This window comes from Calypte anna, chromosome 2 (genome assembly GCF_003957555.1).
Source record: "Calypte anna isolate BGI_N300 chromosome 2, bCalAnn1_v1.p, whole genome shotgun sequence".
Lineage (NCBI taxonomy): Eukaryota > Metazoa > Chordata > Aves > Apodiformes > Trochilidae > Calypte > Calypte anna.
The window spans coordinates 26,169,439-26,188,779 of NC_044245.1; the positions used below are offsets into that span (position 1 = coordinate 26,169,439).

At 41.6% G+C, this 19,341-nt stretch overlaps 1 protein-coding gene across 2 annotated transcripts in view; it reads left to right on the forward strand.

Moving 5' to 3' along the window:
* The first annotated feature begins 840 nt into the window (after positions 1–840).
* The window catches only part of GLCCI1 (glucocorticoid induced 1), a 50,283-nt gene continuing 31,782 nt past the window's right edge, over positions 841–19,341 (forward strand). For both annotated transcript variants that reach the window (XM_030446021.1, XM_030446022.1), the window contains exon 1: positions 841–1,741. In XM_030446021.1, coding sequence (XP_030301881.1) covers positions 1,285–1,741 — 457 coding nt within the window. In that variant the 5' untranslated portion in view covers positions 841–1,284. The remainder of the gene's footprint in view (positions 1,742–19,341) is intronic.

A 19,341-nucleotide genomic window follows, 5' to 3' on the forward strand; every position in this document is an offset into this window, starting at 1 on the left:
CGGGAGCGGGTTAAACAAAGCCTCTGAAGAGCCTTCTGGGATCTGGGGGAGTGGGTAGCACCCACACCTTGATACCTTCCCCAACAGCCCCCCGGGGGTGGTCTCTTCCCTTTTCCACCCACCGCCAGGACAGCTCAGTACTCTTCATTTTCTCAGCCCGGCGGCTTCGGGCTCCTACCGCAGCGTCTCCGGGGAGCCTCCCCAGCTTTCCCCCCACCATGCCCGGCAGGCAACCCGCGGAGGAGGCCATCTTTACCGGCCCTTCGCCGGGCGGCCCGGCGGCTTTTCCCGGAGGAAAAGAAGCTCCATGAGGGAAAAGGCCCCGAGCCAGCCGGGCCGCATCCGACGGCTTCGAACGCCAAAGCCCGCGCTTCGCGACGGCTCCTCTCCCCCCTGCACCAGCCCATCGCCTCCACGGTACCCCGCACACGACGGGACCCGCTACACGTGCCAGCTAAGGCAGTCCTGGCCGCCACCGCCTCCGCCTCCGCCTCCACCTCCCCTGCTGGCCCGCACCGCCCCGACAGCCGAGACGCCGCGGTCCCGGAGCCGCCGGCGATCCCCGCCCCTCCCGCCGCTGCCACATCCCACTTCCCTCAGCCCGCCCCCCGCGCAGCCGGGCCCGCCCCGCCGCGCTGCCCCGCCCCTGCCGCGCGGTGCCGCCCGCTCATCGGTTGAGAGCCGTGAGCGACGGCGCCTCTGAGCAATGGAGACCGAGCTACTGCGGTTGCGGCGCCCAATGGCAGCCCGTAGCTGCCGCCCCTACCCGTCGCGGCCGGGCGTCGGGGCTGCGCGTTGCCATTCGGAGGCAGGGCGGCACGGGGAGCGGATGGTGCTGGCTGCGGCTCCCGGGCGCTGGCGGGGGCAGGAGCTGACCGCGATCGCCTCCCCTCCCCCCTGTCCGACCCCTTACGGCTGCCTACGCCCTCGTCGCGCCCCGCCGCCGACCCCTCTGAGCCGGCAGCGCTGTACGATGTGAGCGGCCGCGGGGCTCGGCTGCGCTCCCGGTGCCCACGACGCTGGGGCGGGCAGCGATGGCCAGAGTCTGGCGTGGGAGCAGCCGCCGTCGCCGATAGGAAGCGCCGGGGCTGCTGGGCAGGCAGCGAGGAGACTCCCTCGGGCCGTGAAGCGCTTGTCCCGCCCCGCCCCCTCCCTTCTTCCTTCCCTCCCTCCCTCCCCCCTCCTTCTCCCGCGGCCGGTGCATGCGGGGCGCCGGGGGGGCCGAGCTCGGGTGCCCTGCAGCCGCCAGCCTGAGTGACCCGCCGGGTCCTGCGCATCCCTGCCATGTCGTCCTCGTCCAGCTCCTCGCAGACCCCCCCGTCCCACCACCAGCCCGCGCCGCAGAGGATGAGGCGCGGCGCCGCCGGGTCCCCCACTGCCGCCGGCGGCACGGCTGGGGGCTCCGGTAACGGGGCTGGGGGAGGCGCGGCGGGGACCAGCCGGCTGCTACAGCCCATCCGAGCGACCGTCCCGTACCAGCTCCTGCGGGGTAACCAGCACAGCCCGACCCGGTCCCCCTCCTCCTCGGTGGGCAGCAATACCGGGCTGGGGGGCGGCGGTGGGGGTCGCGGAGGAGGCAGCCCGCCGCCGCCCAGCGCGACGCCGCCACTGGCGGCGGGAGGCGGCGCGGCGGAGCCGGGCAGGGTGAAGGGCAGGCAGCGGCGGTCGCCGGAGAGCGGCGGCGGCAGCAGGAGGAGCAGCTCACCTGAGAGACGGAGCCCCAGCTCCCCGGTGTACAGAGGTAAAGCACCGGGACAAAGCCGAACTCCCGCTTCCCTGTCCCCCTCCGGGGGTGCGGGCTGGGCTGGGGCCGCCTTGCTTCCCGGTACCCGCGGCCCCATCGGTGGGGTGCACCCTGCCCTCTCCCCGGGCCAACGGTGGGAGGTCGGGGCACTGCCAACCCGGTATGAGCAGCCCCACTGGAATCTTACAGAGCGGGTGGGAGGGCGAGGGTGAGCCCCAAAACACCCACCCCCGGCAGTACAGGTGCCGTGCCCGGGCTTGCGCTGCCAGGAGCTACCTCGTCCCTCCGTCTTACTCCCGGGAGGTGGGGGTCGAGCGCTTAAATGTCATCCTCCTTTTCCTTGGAGGACGAGGTGGAGATCCGGCTTGGGAAAAACACCCCAGTGCCCAGCCTCGGGAGGAAGTGCCTCCCCGGTAGAGCGGAGCGGGGACCAGCACCGGCGACCCGGGGGGCTGCCGGCTGCTCCCCCGGCCCGGCCCAGCCCCGGCCCCTCTGCGGAGGGGAGCAGCCGGGGGCTCCGGCAGCAGCGCTCCTTCTCTCTCCCGCCCTGTACGGGCTCTGAGAGTGGAGGTGTGCGATAGGGGGACGAGTCTAAACTTAATCAGCTTCCCTGTCCACAGGTGTAATTATTTGGTACGGATTGCTAATGGGTTAGATGAGTATCTGGGGTGTCACAACCCAGTTCTTAAGCGTGTGTGAAAACCAAGCCTCAAATGCTCTTCCATTCTGCAGAACTTGGCTTTTTAAAGACTTGCATTTTTCTAGTATTTGAGGTTGAAATATGTAATGTTTTCAAGCATAAACTCCAAAACATCCATATTGAGGTGCTTAAAAACAAGCAACACGGTCTGCGTCCTGGTGATACTTACTACTGAATCATTGAGACTGTAAAAAAAAAACCCAAAAACCAAACAACCCAATGTAGCCAAAATAGGCATGTAAAGTTTAAAATGTAAAATTTGATTCCCAGGAAGTCCAACTTCACCTGTGTCAGGTTGTTAAATTATTGAATGTTAAAGTGGCAGTGGCCATCTTACCTCCCCCCTTCCCTCCCCCCATCACTTTAGCAGCTGAATGAATCAGACTAAATGCCATTTTTTTGTTATCCGGCTGTAGCTATCAGGTATCATGCATCATCTCTTTCTGGGAACGTTTTGTGTGGTTCAGTACCCCTTCCTTAAGTCTTACTGTGCTTCATTTCCGTGGCAAATTGTGGTCTGTGTTGCTTGCCAGCATGTTTGTAGCAGTGGAATCTGTTACCTTCTCTCCACTCCCTCTTTTCAGTTTTCATGTGTAGTAAAACCTTACAATCTGTAGTATTTGTAACTCGGGCAAATCTCTGTCATCAGAACAGTCCTGAGCGACAGGCAGCATTCTGCAAGTGAGGAAATGTCACTGCCAGTTATACATATAGTTAATTTACCCTCTACAGTGTGCTTATGCAGATGACCAAATTGATTGTGTTATTATAAATGGAACAGAGATGCTTAATAACTTGTTTCTCAAAAAGGTTATGTAGTTACGCAGAAGTTTTTGCATGCTGGAAAATGGAACTGGGCTTCAGTGTGTTTTGCTTCATTCAAGCTTTATTTAAAATTTTCAAGATCCCATTTTTCCCATTGTATGAAATTCTTTTTTTTCCTGTTTCTTTAACCTTTGGAAAATACTAATGGGAAACTAAGCAAAACAAATAGATCAATGCCTATGGATAGTGATGGTGCTGCTGCTGAATGCTGTGAATTGTTTAATTATGGGAACCCAGAGAAAAACATTGTAGTGGTGCAGTATATAGAGGTCTATGCTTAAAGTGTACTGAAGAGGGAGGAATGTGGGCAGTTACCTGCAAGCAAGGAAAAATACTGCAAAGCTGTGAAGTATTTCATTATTACCTACAAATTTTTTGTTGGAGGGGAAATTTTAATTTTAGAAAGTGGTTTCAGTCGTCTTCATCTGTGGGCTATTTTAGCATTAATAAATCAGACTGTAAATTGGTACTGAATGACTTTCCATCATGAAACTTGTTTGAGCTTGCCTCACAGTGAACCGTGTTAGCAGCATACATGGCTGGATTTGGTTTGATGAGAGCAATGTATAAAAGCATAAATGCTCCATCAAGAAACGCACCCTGTAATCTGTATGCGCTGCAAGGAATTTGTTCCCCATCCTCCAGGTCAAGCCAGCTGCTGCTGCAGAAGCTGACATCCTCTAGCAAATCCTGAATGAATGAATGAAAACAACGTGATCGCCCTAATAATGACCACAATTGCACATGTCAACAGCTTTATTTTTCTGAAATACAGGCACCATTTTCTAGCAGGCAAGGGCAATAAGATAACCTGTTTCTTCAGTCTTGCAATTGGAAAAAAAGGATACCAACCCAACAGCCCAACCCCCTCCCCCCCCCAACATACAGCTGTTTTTAAACAATTTGGAATGTAGTTGCATGCCATGGGGTAGGATTTGTCTTTGTTTTCATGCTTGGTCTCAGCATTTTAGTACATGATGTATGGATACTAAAAACAATATTTGTAGTCTATACGGTGATGATAGTATAAAGAAAATTGACTGCTGAACTGGAGCACTGCTGCAGCAGTAATGGAGGACTTGGAAAAAAAATAATGTTCTGTTTTCAAACACAGACCATCTTGCTGCAGCTTGTTAAATGATGTGCTACTCCAGCTATTTATAGTTGTTACCAGTATGCGGGGCTTGGGGAAGTGACTTGATTTAAGTTTTTTTGTTAGTTTTTCTAAATGATTTCCCACTGCTGTAAAATGTGAGCTTAGGCTCTAGGTATAATCCTGTTGTTTTTCTCACCAGTGCAGGAGATCTGTTTGCTTTTGGCTCTGCAGTCTGGCTTGGATTGTTTCACGAATATGCTCATGCTGGAGGCTGCTTATGGTTCTTATGGATAGATGTTTTTTTCTTCTTCAGACACCTGCTCCTTCCCCACCTCCTTTCAGCATTTTTCAGTATAGATTCCTTGAATTGGCTATCCTATTAAGCTGTTTTGTTGTGGATATTCTAGTGATTTGTCAGGGGTTCTTTTTATAAAGGAGATTTCTTCTGGAGTGAAAACACTCCAGCTTTTTCAGCCTCTACAGGTCAGAGCAGCTACCACTGCAGGCATTGACATCACTACTACATGAATGAAAGCAGCATGCTCTGTTTCTTCTCCCATCATCATCCTTTCTCTCCTTTCTTTCTGGTTTGCCATAAATGTTATTGTTCTGCAGCAAACCCCTGCCTGTTTAGAACTGAAACTTCTAAGAATTTGATGATACTTTCTTTAAGCAAATTTGGGCATTTGTAGTTGTTTGGAAATCATCCATGTCAGTATTTACATTTGGATAGTATTGATAATGAATGAATGAGAAATCATTAGTGTGTTTTACTGACTTCAAAGTGCTAGAAAAGGAAAAAAGAGGGAAAGGAACTTCTGATGTAGTAGGTCAAACCTGCAGTTGTTGTCTGCCCTCTTTTAAAACATGTTTATTCCTTACTAGTAGATAGATTTTTATCGGCTGTGTTCATGTTTTGGAGGGTTGGCAACATAAGAAGTGTCTGGTTGAATGTAAGAACACATGGTTTTCTTAGAGGGAATGTATGTGATGCATCTCTAATTGCATAAATGCAACATGAGAATGGGAAGCTGTGTGGTTTATGACAAAGGACATTCCAATAATAATAAAACCCCTTGAACAGGTCAAACAAATGTATTGCTTGCTTGTGAATACTTTGTTTTACACAGAAGGCACAAGTTGGGTATTTTTTTTTTCTCTTGTCTTACCTGGATAAAATCAGTAGTTTCTGTTATTGTGTCAAGTAGCTGTGTAAGCAGAAGTGTGGGTTTCCTGTTTAGTTTGTTTTTTCACATGGTATGCAATGTTTTGTATACAAAGAGAGTGTAAATGACTTATGTCTGACTCAAGCTCAATGTTGCTTTCATCAAATGCCTCTATCTTTAGTATTAACTCCAACAGTACTGTAATATTACACTTCATAATTTTTCTGACTTTTGCTTGCATAGTTTATAGTGCAAACTTATTTGCATATTGAATTTTCGAGGAAACTGTAAGTTTTAAGGTCATCTTAAAAATATGTAATCATTTTGACCGCTAAAGGTTCCCAATATCTTTTACTTCCCAGAACAACATCTGAAGTGCTTCCAACATGAGGAAGAGAAGGGAATTAAAAATGATTCCATATAACTGCACAACCCAGTTTTGTGTAATAAGTATGTGTGTCTGTTGTTATGCTTGTAGATAAAAAGATTGTGGAGTAATAGAGACAATATTGCTGATCTCTAGTAATGTAAGGGATATCACTATTTAAAATCAACATTCAGACTTCAAAAGGCAGAACTATTTTAATGTCCTGGCTTCAAGCGGTCCAATATTTTGGCATCTTAAGCACTTATACCAGAGATCAAGAAGATCTTTCCTTTATTTTTAACAAATGTAGGTAAGGAAGTAATTTTTGTGGCGCTTCCTATTTCCTGATGCCTGAATAATAGCAGAATTCCCATAATTGTATGTCCAAAACAGTTTTGCTCCAGCTTTGTCCCTCTTTCTTCCCAAAATAGCTTTCATTGGAATATGATATGGTGAAATAAAAGACACCAGCTAAATTTGAACCAGTTGTCCTGAACTTGGAGGCTTTTTAGTTAAGTGTTTTAACATCACTTTCCATGAGATTAATATGTTAGATGTCTTAAATAAATACACATCATAAGTTAATTGATCTTCTTTCAAGTGGTAAAACAGCTGCACAAAAATAGGTAGTTTTTCCATTGAACTTGAATGGTACTGTAGGAAGGCATTAGCTTTCAAGAAAGCTAATAAATAAATAATATTTATTATTTTCCCGTAATAAAAAAAAAAATCCACACCAAACCAAAAGCCACAACTTATGCTCTTTAAGGCTTTACCTGACCTTTAATTTCTTATTCTTTGGATGTAATCAAGTATTAGTGTGTTATATATGGCCAAACTGAAGTTACTTGCCAGCATTAATGGATAGTAAAACAGTGGCTAATAGTGACATTTGTTTTCTGGGATTCATAGTTCCTTGGTTTTGTCCTTTCCCATCTGGTGAGCAGAAAGCAAATTCTGTAAATGGGATCTTAAAATGCAGGGAGGGAATATCAAGGGACTGTATCTTAAAATTCTACAAAAATAAAGTGTTTGCCAAGTACAGACTGACTCGTAATGAGTTGTTGAGCTTTGATATTTTGCTAGAATTCACACTGGAAAACTAGTTATTTTTAAAATTGAGTTTATTCTACTACTCTAGATATCACCATGAAAAACGAAACAAAACAAAAAACCCCACAACTAAGGTAGTGATTCCAAAACAGCAGTTCAACCTGGACTGGAAAGCAATAGCTGCAATGATGTAACACCTATTAAAATAAAGCATATGGTCCTCAAAGCTTCAGTTTAGGTGAATATTTGAAATACTTTTTCTTATGGGACTTTATCACTTGGATAGTTATCTTAATCTGAAGATGCGAATAGTTTCTGGTTTTCTTCCACAGTGAAAAATGAAAGTTCCTGTTTAAATCAGTTGGCAAGATCTTCAGTAGGAAAAGACCTTGCTAACATTTGACACAGTGGTTAGTTCTCCATGTATATGATCAAGAAAAGTTGTTAATATTGTAGGACTTAAGCATCAACCAGCACTTTTTGAATAATGCCTTTTATTGGTGAAAAAAAGGACTCCAGTAAAGACATAACTGGAAAATTTTGCTCGAGACTTGAGATGGCTGCATTAATGATCATCATCTTGCTTTAATCCTAATATTTAAATGCATTGAGCTCTTAAAACTCATAGAGCTCTTAGTGCTGACTTGAATATAAACGGAGTGCCTAAACAAGGACTTAAGGCATTTTCAGGCAAGTAAAACAATATTTACATCTCACCATTAGAAGAGATACATCCACAGCAGCTTGTCAGCTTGAGATTATCTCCTTTTGCTTTGTGTCATGGTTTTTAAGGTGTCAGCAATTGCAAAATAAAGAGAATCAGAGATCAGAGTGATGGAAAATGGGTGTTTGTAATTTAAAATCTAATTATTACATTTTGACTCTGTATTTACTTCTTCCCCAAAATCAGATTGTTCTTCAGTTATGCATTAGATTTTCCCCTCCTCATCTGATATCTGAAGTTCACCACCGTGAATTTGTATTATGACTAATCAGAAGTTAACTCCTAAATCTTGAAAATAGTGGATGGGTACTGAAAGGTGTCATAATTTCAGTCTTTTGCACTATGGATACCACATGAGAGTATCATCATACAGTGTGTAGTATCAGTCCTGTTGAATGGTGAGTCAGACCCTTACACTCTTGTTTTTCCAAAGCTAGGATCTCATCCATGGAAACACTCACTCATGGCTGAAATCAAAATACATTCTCTCTCAGGAACCCTTTCCTGCTCTCCCAGCTGTGTTAATGTGAACTTAAAACCAGAGTTGTTCCCTCCTGGTCCTTGTGGGCTATCTGGTGATGACTTAGGTCAGATTGTCTTTTGCTACTAGTAATACAGAAGAAGGCATATAGCTACTTGAAGCTTCTCTTTGGGAATGAAACCAAGCCAGGCCAAGTGAGGTTGTGCTGGGGGGTGCCCTCAGCCTGCTGTCTCTGCCCGGGGCTTGTTCATTTATCTTGCACCTTCCTTGCCCCTTTTGTACCTGCACTACTTCTCGTTAGCTGCTGCTGTATCCTGGAAAACTGTTGCCTATCGTTCTGTCAAGAAATGGGGGATCAGCTTTCTCTGATGGATGCGGAACCAGGTGTGAGTGGCCACACTCTAGTAGTAGCTGTTTTCTGTGCAATTTCTACATAAGGATTAACCTAAGCAGTTGATACTGGGTGAATGGACTAAGGGTTTGATGGAAAACTTTCATAGTAGTAGATGTCTTCATTAGCTTTCCATATTTGCTGCTGCTTTGGAGAGAATACATTCTTCCTGGTAGGTCGTAAAATGTTGAGGGCTTGGGTTTTGGAACCTTAATGCAAGAACTGTTTCAGGTAGACCTTCTTATTTGGTCTTTTATGTGCCTTAACAATAAACTATAACATGGATGTTGGTGTTTATAAGAATTTAACTGTTGCTAGTATTGAATTGAGTAGCTATTTGCAGTAGATATTATTGTCTGAATGAAATACAGATGAGTGATTAACAACACTGGTTCCTATATGCTGCCTGTTTTGCACAACCTGAAACTAGTTCTACCCAAACTTCCTCTTTAGGAAGAATTTGTCTTCTATTTCTTTTATAAGGTTGATGATTAAGAACAGTATAGTAGCGCTTCTCTCATGTTTTTTGAATAATTTTAAATCCCCTGTAGAATATTTTTTTCTCACTCTGTCTTGGGAGGGTTTATACTGGAATAGTAATTGAGTTGTCCCATTCCTTGAACAGTATGAGTCACCTGTTTGAACAAGGTTAGCTTCATCCTCCTTACCTACACTCTCACCAACAGACATTAAGCAAGGAGATTAGTTGTAAACACACTTCTGAGTTTCAGGATTTAACACTCTATTTGGCTTGACTGGGTGTTGCAAGATCACTGGCATTTATTCTGTCTTTTGGAAATGTGGTTTTTTTAACAGTAATCACTTGATTGCGAACAGATGAAATGTATGGCACAATAGATATTGTTGTATCATGTACCTTTTAATCTCTGGTGTTCTGGTGTACAGTGCCTATTCTGGAGTTCTGCTAGAAATACTTCAAAAATTGGCCAGCTGGATTACCTCTGTATCTGCATTGTTTTAAAAGGCTTTGTGATTGTAAAGTACGCATTTTAATATAGGTGTTTAGGCTGTACTACCAAAAGAAAAAAAGTAGAAATCAAAATTCTAATAGTTTGCTGACATATATCACCATTTGGAAACTGTGATTTCAAAATAACAAGTTCTTACCTGAACATGTTACCTTTGAAAACAAGTTCTGGTTATTCAATACTGTATCTAGTTAATTCTGCTAATCCCAGTCTGCAGAAATTAGCTCATAAATACCAAGTCCACTTCTTCAAAGTAGGACGTTATCAGGTAGCATCTATTTGGGCACGGATTACCTAGGTTCAGCTACAAATGTATAGGCTTTTGAACATATTGTGATTTCCAAGGGTAACAGTGCTTCCATCAGATGAAGCACTGTACCCATGCTGGATCTGAAACCTTGCTGGATAGACCTTGAAGGTTTAGCACCATATTCCCAGAGCTCAGGCCATTGCCACACAACATGGAGGAGCCAGTGAGCAGCTCTACGAGACCTGTGAGTCTCTGTAGGTATTTACTGTGGTCTCATTACCTCTCCTGCACGTCACAGCAGAGCTCATCAGGCCAGTAGGACAAGAAGGTGCTGCTGATTCTAGCAGGTGTCAGTGTGGTGTGGTCTGTGCTCGGGAAGGCTTTGCTTGGTGCAGTTCTCACACACAGAGTTGGCTTAAATTGAGCTCTGTGTGTCAGCTAATCAGTCTTTAACTTGAGGCTGGAGCACTGGAAAGTACATTGTAAAACACAAGTGGCTTTGTGCTGTTGACTCTGTGCATTTAGGTGTTATACCTCTGTATCCAGTATGTCATATATAATTAAAAGTCTTTCTGTTATAAATGATATCTTAACTTTTGGTTGTTCAAAGTAATGGAGAGTTGACTTGCTCACTAAAAATTAAATCCAGATTTATGCTGAGTGTCATGGAACAGACTTTGAACAGTGTGACTAAAAATATCAGCTAACTGCTGAAGAATGCAGAATAAGACTTAGGTTTACACAGTAGTTGGGAAGTTGCCAGGTTAAAGGCAATATATAATACACTCCTTGTCTTCACAGGAGTATATTTCACTTAAGGTCTTCAAATTTTCATTCTTAACTGATAGCTGTGTTTGCTTAATTATGGCAATTGGTAGTGCAATAGCCTTGCACATCCTTTCTCTCATACTCTGATTTTGATTTCTCTGGTATTTTAACCTCAGTGGCTTATTTGTACCTGAATCATCTTTGCAGTGCTTTCTTCCCCACCAAAGAAAGTGCAATATATATATTTGAAATATTTCATGTTCTTTTCAAGGGGAAAGAGAAAAACTCCTGATTTGGTAGAGAAAAAAAACTATCACGAGCAAAAATGTAACTAATGCGTGCTCAGAAGTAATGTGTGTTTGAGAAACATTCATACAAGGAAGTGGCCAAGGGCACATCTTGACTTAAGAAGGTGTCCACACTGAAGATCCAAGTAACTGTTGAGCATGACTGTTTACATGCTATCAAACCAACCTGTGTATTCAATTGTGCAATCCATGCATTGCTTAAAATACTAATTTTTTATACAATGTTTTCCCATCAATTTTAATTTCTTCCAAAAAAGGAACTAACTAGCTTAAGATTATCATGATTTTATTTAGTGGCTCAGGTAACCTTTAATACAATGTTGGAGGATACAGGGAGATCCTTTGATTGCAAAAATTATGGTAGAAGCTTAGTTTGGTCACACTGATGACAGAAATTACTAAATCTGACAACTCAAAATCTGAGAGAAGCAGAAGAACTGGGTGTGGTGGACTGTATAGACAAATAGTAGATGTCTTTTACAGCTAAGCCTTTTACAATAGTAGAAATTTTAATGCATATACAGCAAAATGCTATAGCAAATATAGCTATTTATTGCCATGTAGCAAAAAATGCTACATAGTGCTATATTCTAAAATTCATAAATCTGGATTAAGTTTTCAGATTTTGGAAGGAAATAGTTTGAAAATTTGACCAAACAAAGTTGTTTTGTCCTGAATATGGAGAGAATCTGTTTTAATGAAAAATGTTAACACTATTCAAACATTTCAAGCATGAGAAAAAACTGAAGGATGTCATCTGATTGCATGGACTCTTGTTTCAAATAGGCCATTAGAAATAAGCAGAGAGCCTTCCTGGAAAAGCGGGAAGAACTGAGGGAAGAATATCACATTCTCAATCAAGAAGTCAGTCTTAGCTGAGAACTCTTACAACACAAACAGCCTTGGACTTTGCATGTTTTAATGCCAACAATAGAAATGTACAAATAGAAAAATAAGGAAAAAGTAGTTGCAGCTGTTTGGTACCAAGAAAAGAAGAGATTAATAATAATCTGAGATCAATTTGCTGGAATGTATGGTTTCAAAGTCAGCTCCCAAGGAATAGTGCTCATCAGGACAAAGTGTAAGTAATCAACTTTCAATAAGGACAGTGATTTTTAACTCAGAAAAATTAAAAAAAAAAATAAATTAGGGGAGAGTGTAATTTGGAATTAGGGATTACCAAGACTATGATATGTACAGGCTGCAGATTTTAATTAATTCAGTGATCTCCATTGCAGTATTCTGGAAGTTCACACTTACCTTTAACTTTCTAAGGCAATCTGATGAACAGGAGGTGAAACCATTTGAGAATGGATACCTATGTATAGCAGACATGATGATAATGTTTTTAATATGGGCAAAGCTTGGAGTCCTGTTCTAAAATGGAGAGAGCTGTTGGTCTGACAGCTAAAGTTGAAAGCTAAGAAAAATTACTAAGGGATGGTGGAAAGCAGAAAGAAATTATAAGATGCAAAATAAGCATTCCAAATTGTGTCATGCTAACCTGGTGGTTTTGATAAGAGAACTGATTTTCCAGACGGGAAGTAGATTTTATCTGCTTAGGCAAATTTTAAAACTAGGGTGATTAAACTGTTGATGAATTTTGAGGTGTTTAATTAGTATGCAGGCATATTACGCAACAAGAGTTGAAGGACTTTGGGAACTGAAGTAATAATTTTTGAAAGTCGGATTTAAAAGTAAAAGTTTATGCATGTGGGGTTGTAGTTCAGCAGAATATAATTTCCTCTAAGTAGGAACATGTGATTGGAAAATGCTGGAGGGTGGAGTTGGGTGCTGGTGGGTTCTATAAACTTCATGCCAACGTGAAGTAACTCAAAAGGTGCTGGGCACAGGTCAGGTCTTGCAGAAATGAGCAACTTGCTGCATAGGGGCCTGCTGAGACATCATCTGGGATACACTACACATGGTTTTGGTGTTCTGTGATTACATGAAGGTAGAATCAAACTGGAGTAAACTTGGAGAAGAACAACTAGCTTAGGAGTTTGACCAGGAGAGGATTAAAAAAGGTCTACTTGGAATAAAAATAAAATTTCTCTGAATCCTGATGAGTGGGGAAAGGGGATGGAGAAGTGGTAAGGAAGAGCTCTAACAGTGTTAGGACATCAATGGGCGGACTGGTTTGGTTTGAAAATGTAAATGTTTATGTGGAAAACTACAAGATGGCCATAAACCATAAGAAGACATTTATGTTCCTGGAATATTTTTCTAGTAGGAATCAAGGGTACAGAATACCCAGGTGCTATAAGAATGAGTATGTAATCAGGTTTTAAGTCATTATATTTTGTCAGAGTTGAGAACTGAGCTCCTGATTTAGGAAGTTGTTTCTAGTCTCTTGTTTCTATGATTTAACTGACAACTATTTAATCAGCAAAGCTGGGCAGCCTGATGCCAGCAATCAGTTTTAATCTGGTTTTTACATCTCCATTTTTCAGTATTTTTTTTCTAATTAGTCTTGTTTAGTAGTATTAACTTGAGCTAGGAGAGTACTTTCTATCTCTAATCATTGGTGATTACTAAGATGGCATTATATATAGCCTACTATACATTGAGGTCAGTTCTTTGTGGATTTTGATTGTGAAAATGGTGAATCATACCTTTGTGTCTTTCAGGTTTCTAAATTCATAATTACGTGCAGCTGCATTTTGATGGAAAGTGGAATTAAAGGTGTACAAAACACTTTTCTACAACATTTGGTTAAATTGTGGTACCATTATAAGAAAAAAAATGCCTTCAGAGTCATTAAGTTTATTCAACAAAAGTGATATCTTTAGTTACTGAATTTAATTGCATGTGCTTATAATTTCCTTCAAAATTTTAAGTATTAATACACTGGAAGAAAAAAAGAAAACAAACCAAGCAGCTTTAGTGCTGTTTTTGATTCCCAGTTCATTCTTTGGTATTTTATCAATTTTATCATTCAACAGGTCTAAATTAATGAACTCAAATGAAGAAAATTATCTGCAGAAATGCACAGCACTTAACAGCTGGTTGTGTGTTTCCATGTGCTCTTTTTCTCAAATACTTAACTGCTGAGCTCCCGTCATGCTTTAAAAACTTTTTAAAGCAGGAATACTTGCGAGATATTTTCTTAAATGATACTAAGTTTATGTATTTGCACAGTGTTTGTTTGAAGTTATAACCTGACAAAAATCTAAAATGTGTAATACATAACAATATGAAAGGTTTGGAATTGGTGTTTTACATACCTGCTGTCCTGTTAGAGTGCCAATGTGTAGGTTACATCTGCTGAACAAAGCAGGCTTTTGTGACATTAAATGCATAGTCTTTTGTATACAGGTCTAATGCATGCCAGCAGTAATCTTTGTCAGAAGAATAACTTGGCTTTAAAGGGCTGAAACTTTCTTCCTTATAGTTTGTTTACTTTTCTTGCTGAGATTACAGCATTCTTTCTGCGATTGATCTCTAAGGATAGAGTTGATTTTAAACAGGGGACTTTTGTTGTGAACTAAATCTGACTTCTGAAGTAGTCACTTTTTTCTTGGCCTGTAGTTGGTTGAAAACCAACGGAGAGCACGTATATATCCATAAGCAACCAAGGCTTTGCACTGTCTGTAGGGCAAATTAAATTTGTCTGCCTATAGATGGATCAATCTTTTCTTATTCCTTTGGGTATCAATAGCCTCCCTCTGATTACTGTGCCTTCCTCTGCAGTTGGGTCAGTAGAGTTGTAGGTCCCTGAAGAGTTATGCATAAAGCTTTCTTGATGGAAGGAAATGCATTGATCTACCTTTTGGATTTGGTGGCTAATCAGAAGACCTCTTCCCTTTCTAGGTGACTTGGCCATGGCTACAAAGATAACTCAATATGGTTGATTCCCAAAGCCATTACTTTAGGTCTTAGTCTGTAATTATCCTTTACAGAACAAACTGTTTTGTTTTCTCAGTATAGGCTACCACTTGTATTGATAGAATTCTAGTTTCATGCAATTCAGTTTGAATGCCTGTAAGCCTTGTCAAGTACAAAACCTCATTTGGCATCACTACCACATGGTAAAATTGTGTATGTGGAAGGCTGGTTCCCTTCTTCCTTCCCTGAAGAGTCTTGGATGTAGAAAGTACATCATTCATTGACTCAGAGTTCTGATCAGATCTCAGATCTCATGAAGAAAAGGTCTGCTTTTCAAGTTTGATTGTTAGAGTCCTGGTTAGGCTCTAGTGCTAATCTCTGCCTTTTTCTTTTTTTTTTTTTTTTTTTTTTTAAATTTATTTCAAGGTTACAGATGAGAAGAAATTTGAGTGGATGATGGTGGTCTTTTCAGAGTAGTTACTTAAGAATGTCACCCCCCCCTTCATTTTTAGTCATTCTTTGTCTCAGTTTCTAAAACCAGAAACTAGGAAATAATTTCTCAAGTTACTACAACTGAATCAGAACCATTGTGGTGCACATAACGAAGATGGGTGTTTTACAGAGGTGAATGTACAGTAGTCTCGATGTATCAGAAGATAACTTAAAATTGCTGTCTCTTGGTACGTCCTCTGATAAAGATCCTTTTGGTAGCAAAACACCGTACTGCATTTTAAATGTTTAAAAACGATAGTGTTTTGCTTGTTTTAAGCTATGAAAGAGACTAAGCTGTTCAATTTGAAATTACAGAAGGAAGTCTGCAATAACTTTGTATTTTTTTCATTCAGTTATTGAATGAAAAAATTGTTCAGTGTGTTGTGATTTTTAAGTTGCTATTTAAAATCATATTTTTTGTTATTCTACATGAAAAGTAGGTGGCAAACAGTGTGCTCTTTGTTGTTCTACACCACTCTGAACCATTAATATAGTTATTCAGCCGGTCTGCCGATTGGGTCAGAAACAAGTCTGTCAGTCACTGGCAACTGGGAAATGTCTTTTGAGCACATAGATCTGTCCTGTGGAGTAAAACTTCTAGGGACCCCAAATCCCTCGTTAATCCTTTTCTTGAGAGACTTTGGCTTCAGTTACAAGAGAAAAGCCTTCCTGAGAATGAAGATTGAAATATTTCTTTTGAGTGGCCTCTAAATCCCCATTATTCAATCTTTCTCCTTACAATGTCACAGAGACAAATTCTGCAAATAACCATGCTCTGGTTTGTCCATCTACCCACATACTCGGAGCAGGAAAGACCAATCAAGTATATGTTGAACAGTAACACTATAAACTCAAGGCAATATTTGAAAAGACTACTTCTTTTATATTCAAGGAAACACTGTCTGAAGCCAGACATACTTATTTTCTAGCTTCAGAAGGTGTAACAGAAGACTTGAGACACTTGTGGGGCAGTCACCAGCAGCTGCTGCTGTCATAGCCATGACCTATGTGCTGGGCCATCATCTTTGGTGGTTGCTGTGGGTCATCATTCCTTAATATTCAGCCTTCCATTTCTGGTTTATGATTATCCATGCTTCATTCCCAACTACTTCATTATTTAAGAGGCATTCACACAGGAATTTCTGAATCATTGGTGTTGAAGATTGTTGTAATTTTGTTGTAATCTCTCATAGGAATGTCCTAGAAGTATCTGATAGTCCTTAGTAATGTGATGCCTAGTTTCTGCATCCCCATTTGAGCCAGACTACTTGCATTCTGACTCTGGGTCTCTTGAAAGATGTCTTCAGCAGAGTAGGATATTTCTTCCATGAATGTTCAGTGTTTCTGTAGAAAAGTCTTTCAAAGTTAGTTTTCTTTTCCTAGGTTAAATTTGAAATTCTTTAGGAACAGATGAGACCTAAGCTGAAGACCTCATTTTGCTATTAGCTGTGAAAGTAAACCAGAAGAGTGTTAGCAACTCAACTGAAGAGAAACATCTCATGAAACTTTGTATTGTGAAATTTAGTCCAGCTATTTCATGGTGTCGTGACTTGGCTGTTTTGGGTAAACAGTTTAAGTTTTAGACGAAATTTCAAGGAAAAAAAAGTAGTCGGATATTGTTGCAAGAATGTTGTCTATCCTGTTGGCAGGGGAGTGTCACAGCTGACATCAATGAGATGACAATACTTCTAGTTTTAGGGAAGCATGAATTTTAATTTTATTTCATGTTTTTGACTTGCAAGGAATCTGTAATCTGAGAAGTTCTTAGGATAATTTTAGTCTTTTTAAGATGTATATATCCATGCAAGGATGTGAGTGGAAAGTTTTGGCCAAATCTGAAATGCATCTGCTAACTGCTGAAAGAGAGATGGGAAGATGCTTACAGATGAGCTCTGGATTTATCTGAAGCAGTTTTTATAATGGTACCAATGCCAGCTGTCAGTCTTGCTCTTCTGCTGCAGGTGATTTTCCTTATTGCAGGCATGGCAAAAAGCATAATTTAAGCTAAAATGAACTGTGAACATGGTTTTAGGATTATGTGCAGGTTAACTGCCTCTGTGTTGGTTGGGAAGGCAGTCTCCTCATTTTAGAGCTGTAGCAGATGGTTTTATTTGAGCCCTATGTCCTTTTCAAAAGAGCTGTCGTGTTAGTCTCTTACTAAATTACATTTTGCTGGCAGAGAAATTGAAACCTTTTCTCAGTCTAGGTGGTATAACTAGAATTCTCTTGGCTCCCGGTGCAGCATGCAAAACCATGATTTCATGCAGTTTATTTTAGTTGATTCCTACTGGGAGTTAGGATCACACCGAATTTCACCAGCTATAGTACTCAGGTGGACTTTTGTGCCATTTTACATAAAATCATTTATCACTAAAAATGTGTAGCAGCCCATGAATATGTAACATTAGAAGTCGTGATGTATTTTAGATAACACATGATGTAATTTGCTTTCCTGTGAGCATACATCTTGCATTTGTAATTTCGAGCCAACTTTTTTTAGGTAACATGGTGCTTCTTAAGTACTCTGTTTACTTGCACTAAGTACAAAGTTTACTTGCTCTGTAGGTAGAGCTGAGCTCCTTGTCAGAAACATTACACATCGCTGAGAAAGAGAACAGAATTGTTCTTACTACTGTAGTAAAATCCACTCGTACACTCAAATGCTGTCAGATGTGCTGTAATATGATTTTTTTTAATGTCATTCAGAAATTTCTGAATATTGATGAAGCCTTTCTGAATGCTTAAGTCTGTTGGCTAACTTCAGGGGCTGTTTAAAATTTCAGATTTCAGATGGCACTTGCTGTACCTTAAAAAAACAGCATGAGATTTCCATCTGGGCAAAGTGATTGGGACTGGAGAAAGATATGCATAATGGGAGCATCAAAATTCCATTGGTAATTAAAGTTTGGGGAGAAATAAAGTTCTGTAGTAGCTTCTAGAGTTGCAAGAAGCCAGACTTTCAATGAGGTGAGAAAAACAAGATTTATTTCTTAATCCCGAGAGGAGTTGTAATATTTAGAAAACAGTTTTAAGATGATCTGAGCCACCACTCTTGGGGTCCAGTTCAGCTCTGCTCTCAGTGGCACTCAGTATCTTTAAGTTCATTACTGTACAAGATGGTTCATAGAATCAGAGGATAGGTTAGGTTGGAAGGGACCTTAGAGATCATTTAGGTCCAAGCCCCCTGCATATGGGCAGGGACAACTCCACTAGAGCAGGATGCACAAGGCTTCATCCAACCTGGCCTTCAACACTTCCAAAGAAGGGGCATCAACAACCTCCCTAGGCAACCTATTCCAGCATCTTACTACTCTCATTGTGAAGAATTTTCTAATATCTCACCTGAATCTGCTTTCTTTCAGTTTAAAACCATTACCCCTTGTCCTGTGACTACTCTCTCGGCTTTCTTTTGGCCCCCTTCATATACTGGAAGGCAACCATGAGGTCTCCGTGGAACCTTCTCCAGGCTGGGAAGGTTTTTCAAATGCTAATTTGTAAAACTTCCTTCAAATTTCATGTTTCCAGATAACCTCTGCTTTTTTTTTTTTTTTTTTTGGATGGGGGGGCAAGGATATGTCCTATATATCATAAAAGAGAACCAGAACTATTATTGAACAGGCCTCAATATTGCTGCGGCCCCTTTATTCCTTCTGGCTTTCCTGTGAATGCCCTGCCCTTTTTATTATTCCAAACTGCCCGTAATAGGGAAAACTGTGTTTCTGACTTGTTTTGGGGTAGGTTTTTAGGTTTAACTCAGTGAATCATCTTACTAGGTGGGCTCAGTCATCTGCACATACCACCTCAAAGTGGACTGGAGGAGTACAGACAGTGATGTCTGGCATTGCATTAGTGCTGCCATGGGCTGGTGATGCAGTTGGGAAGTGATGCCCTTGGTTCATTGTCTGTGATTCAAAAAAATAGGTAGGAGTATTAGGGATTTAGGAGGCTGTGTTGAATTTTCCTTCTTTTAGCTTCAGGGTTTGACAGTGTTCTGCTGTCAGCTTCAAAGATGAAAATGGAAAAAATATAAATGTAGTAACTTCTGGTGGGTTTTATGTCAGTTGCACTGCAGTTATGTGAATTATTAATGCCAGGATTGCTGTTGCCTTTTCTTCTGGAGGTAGAACAGGACACTGACCTTAGGTCATTCTCTGATTGT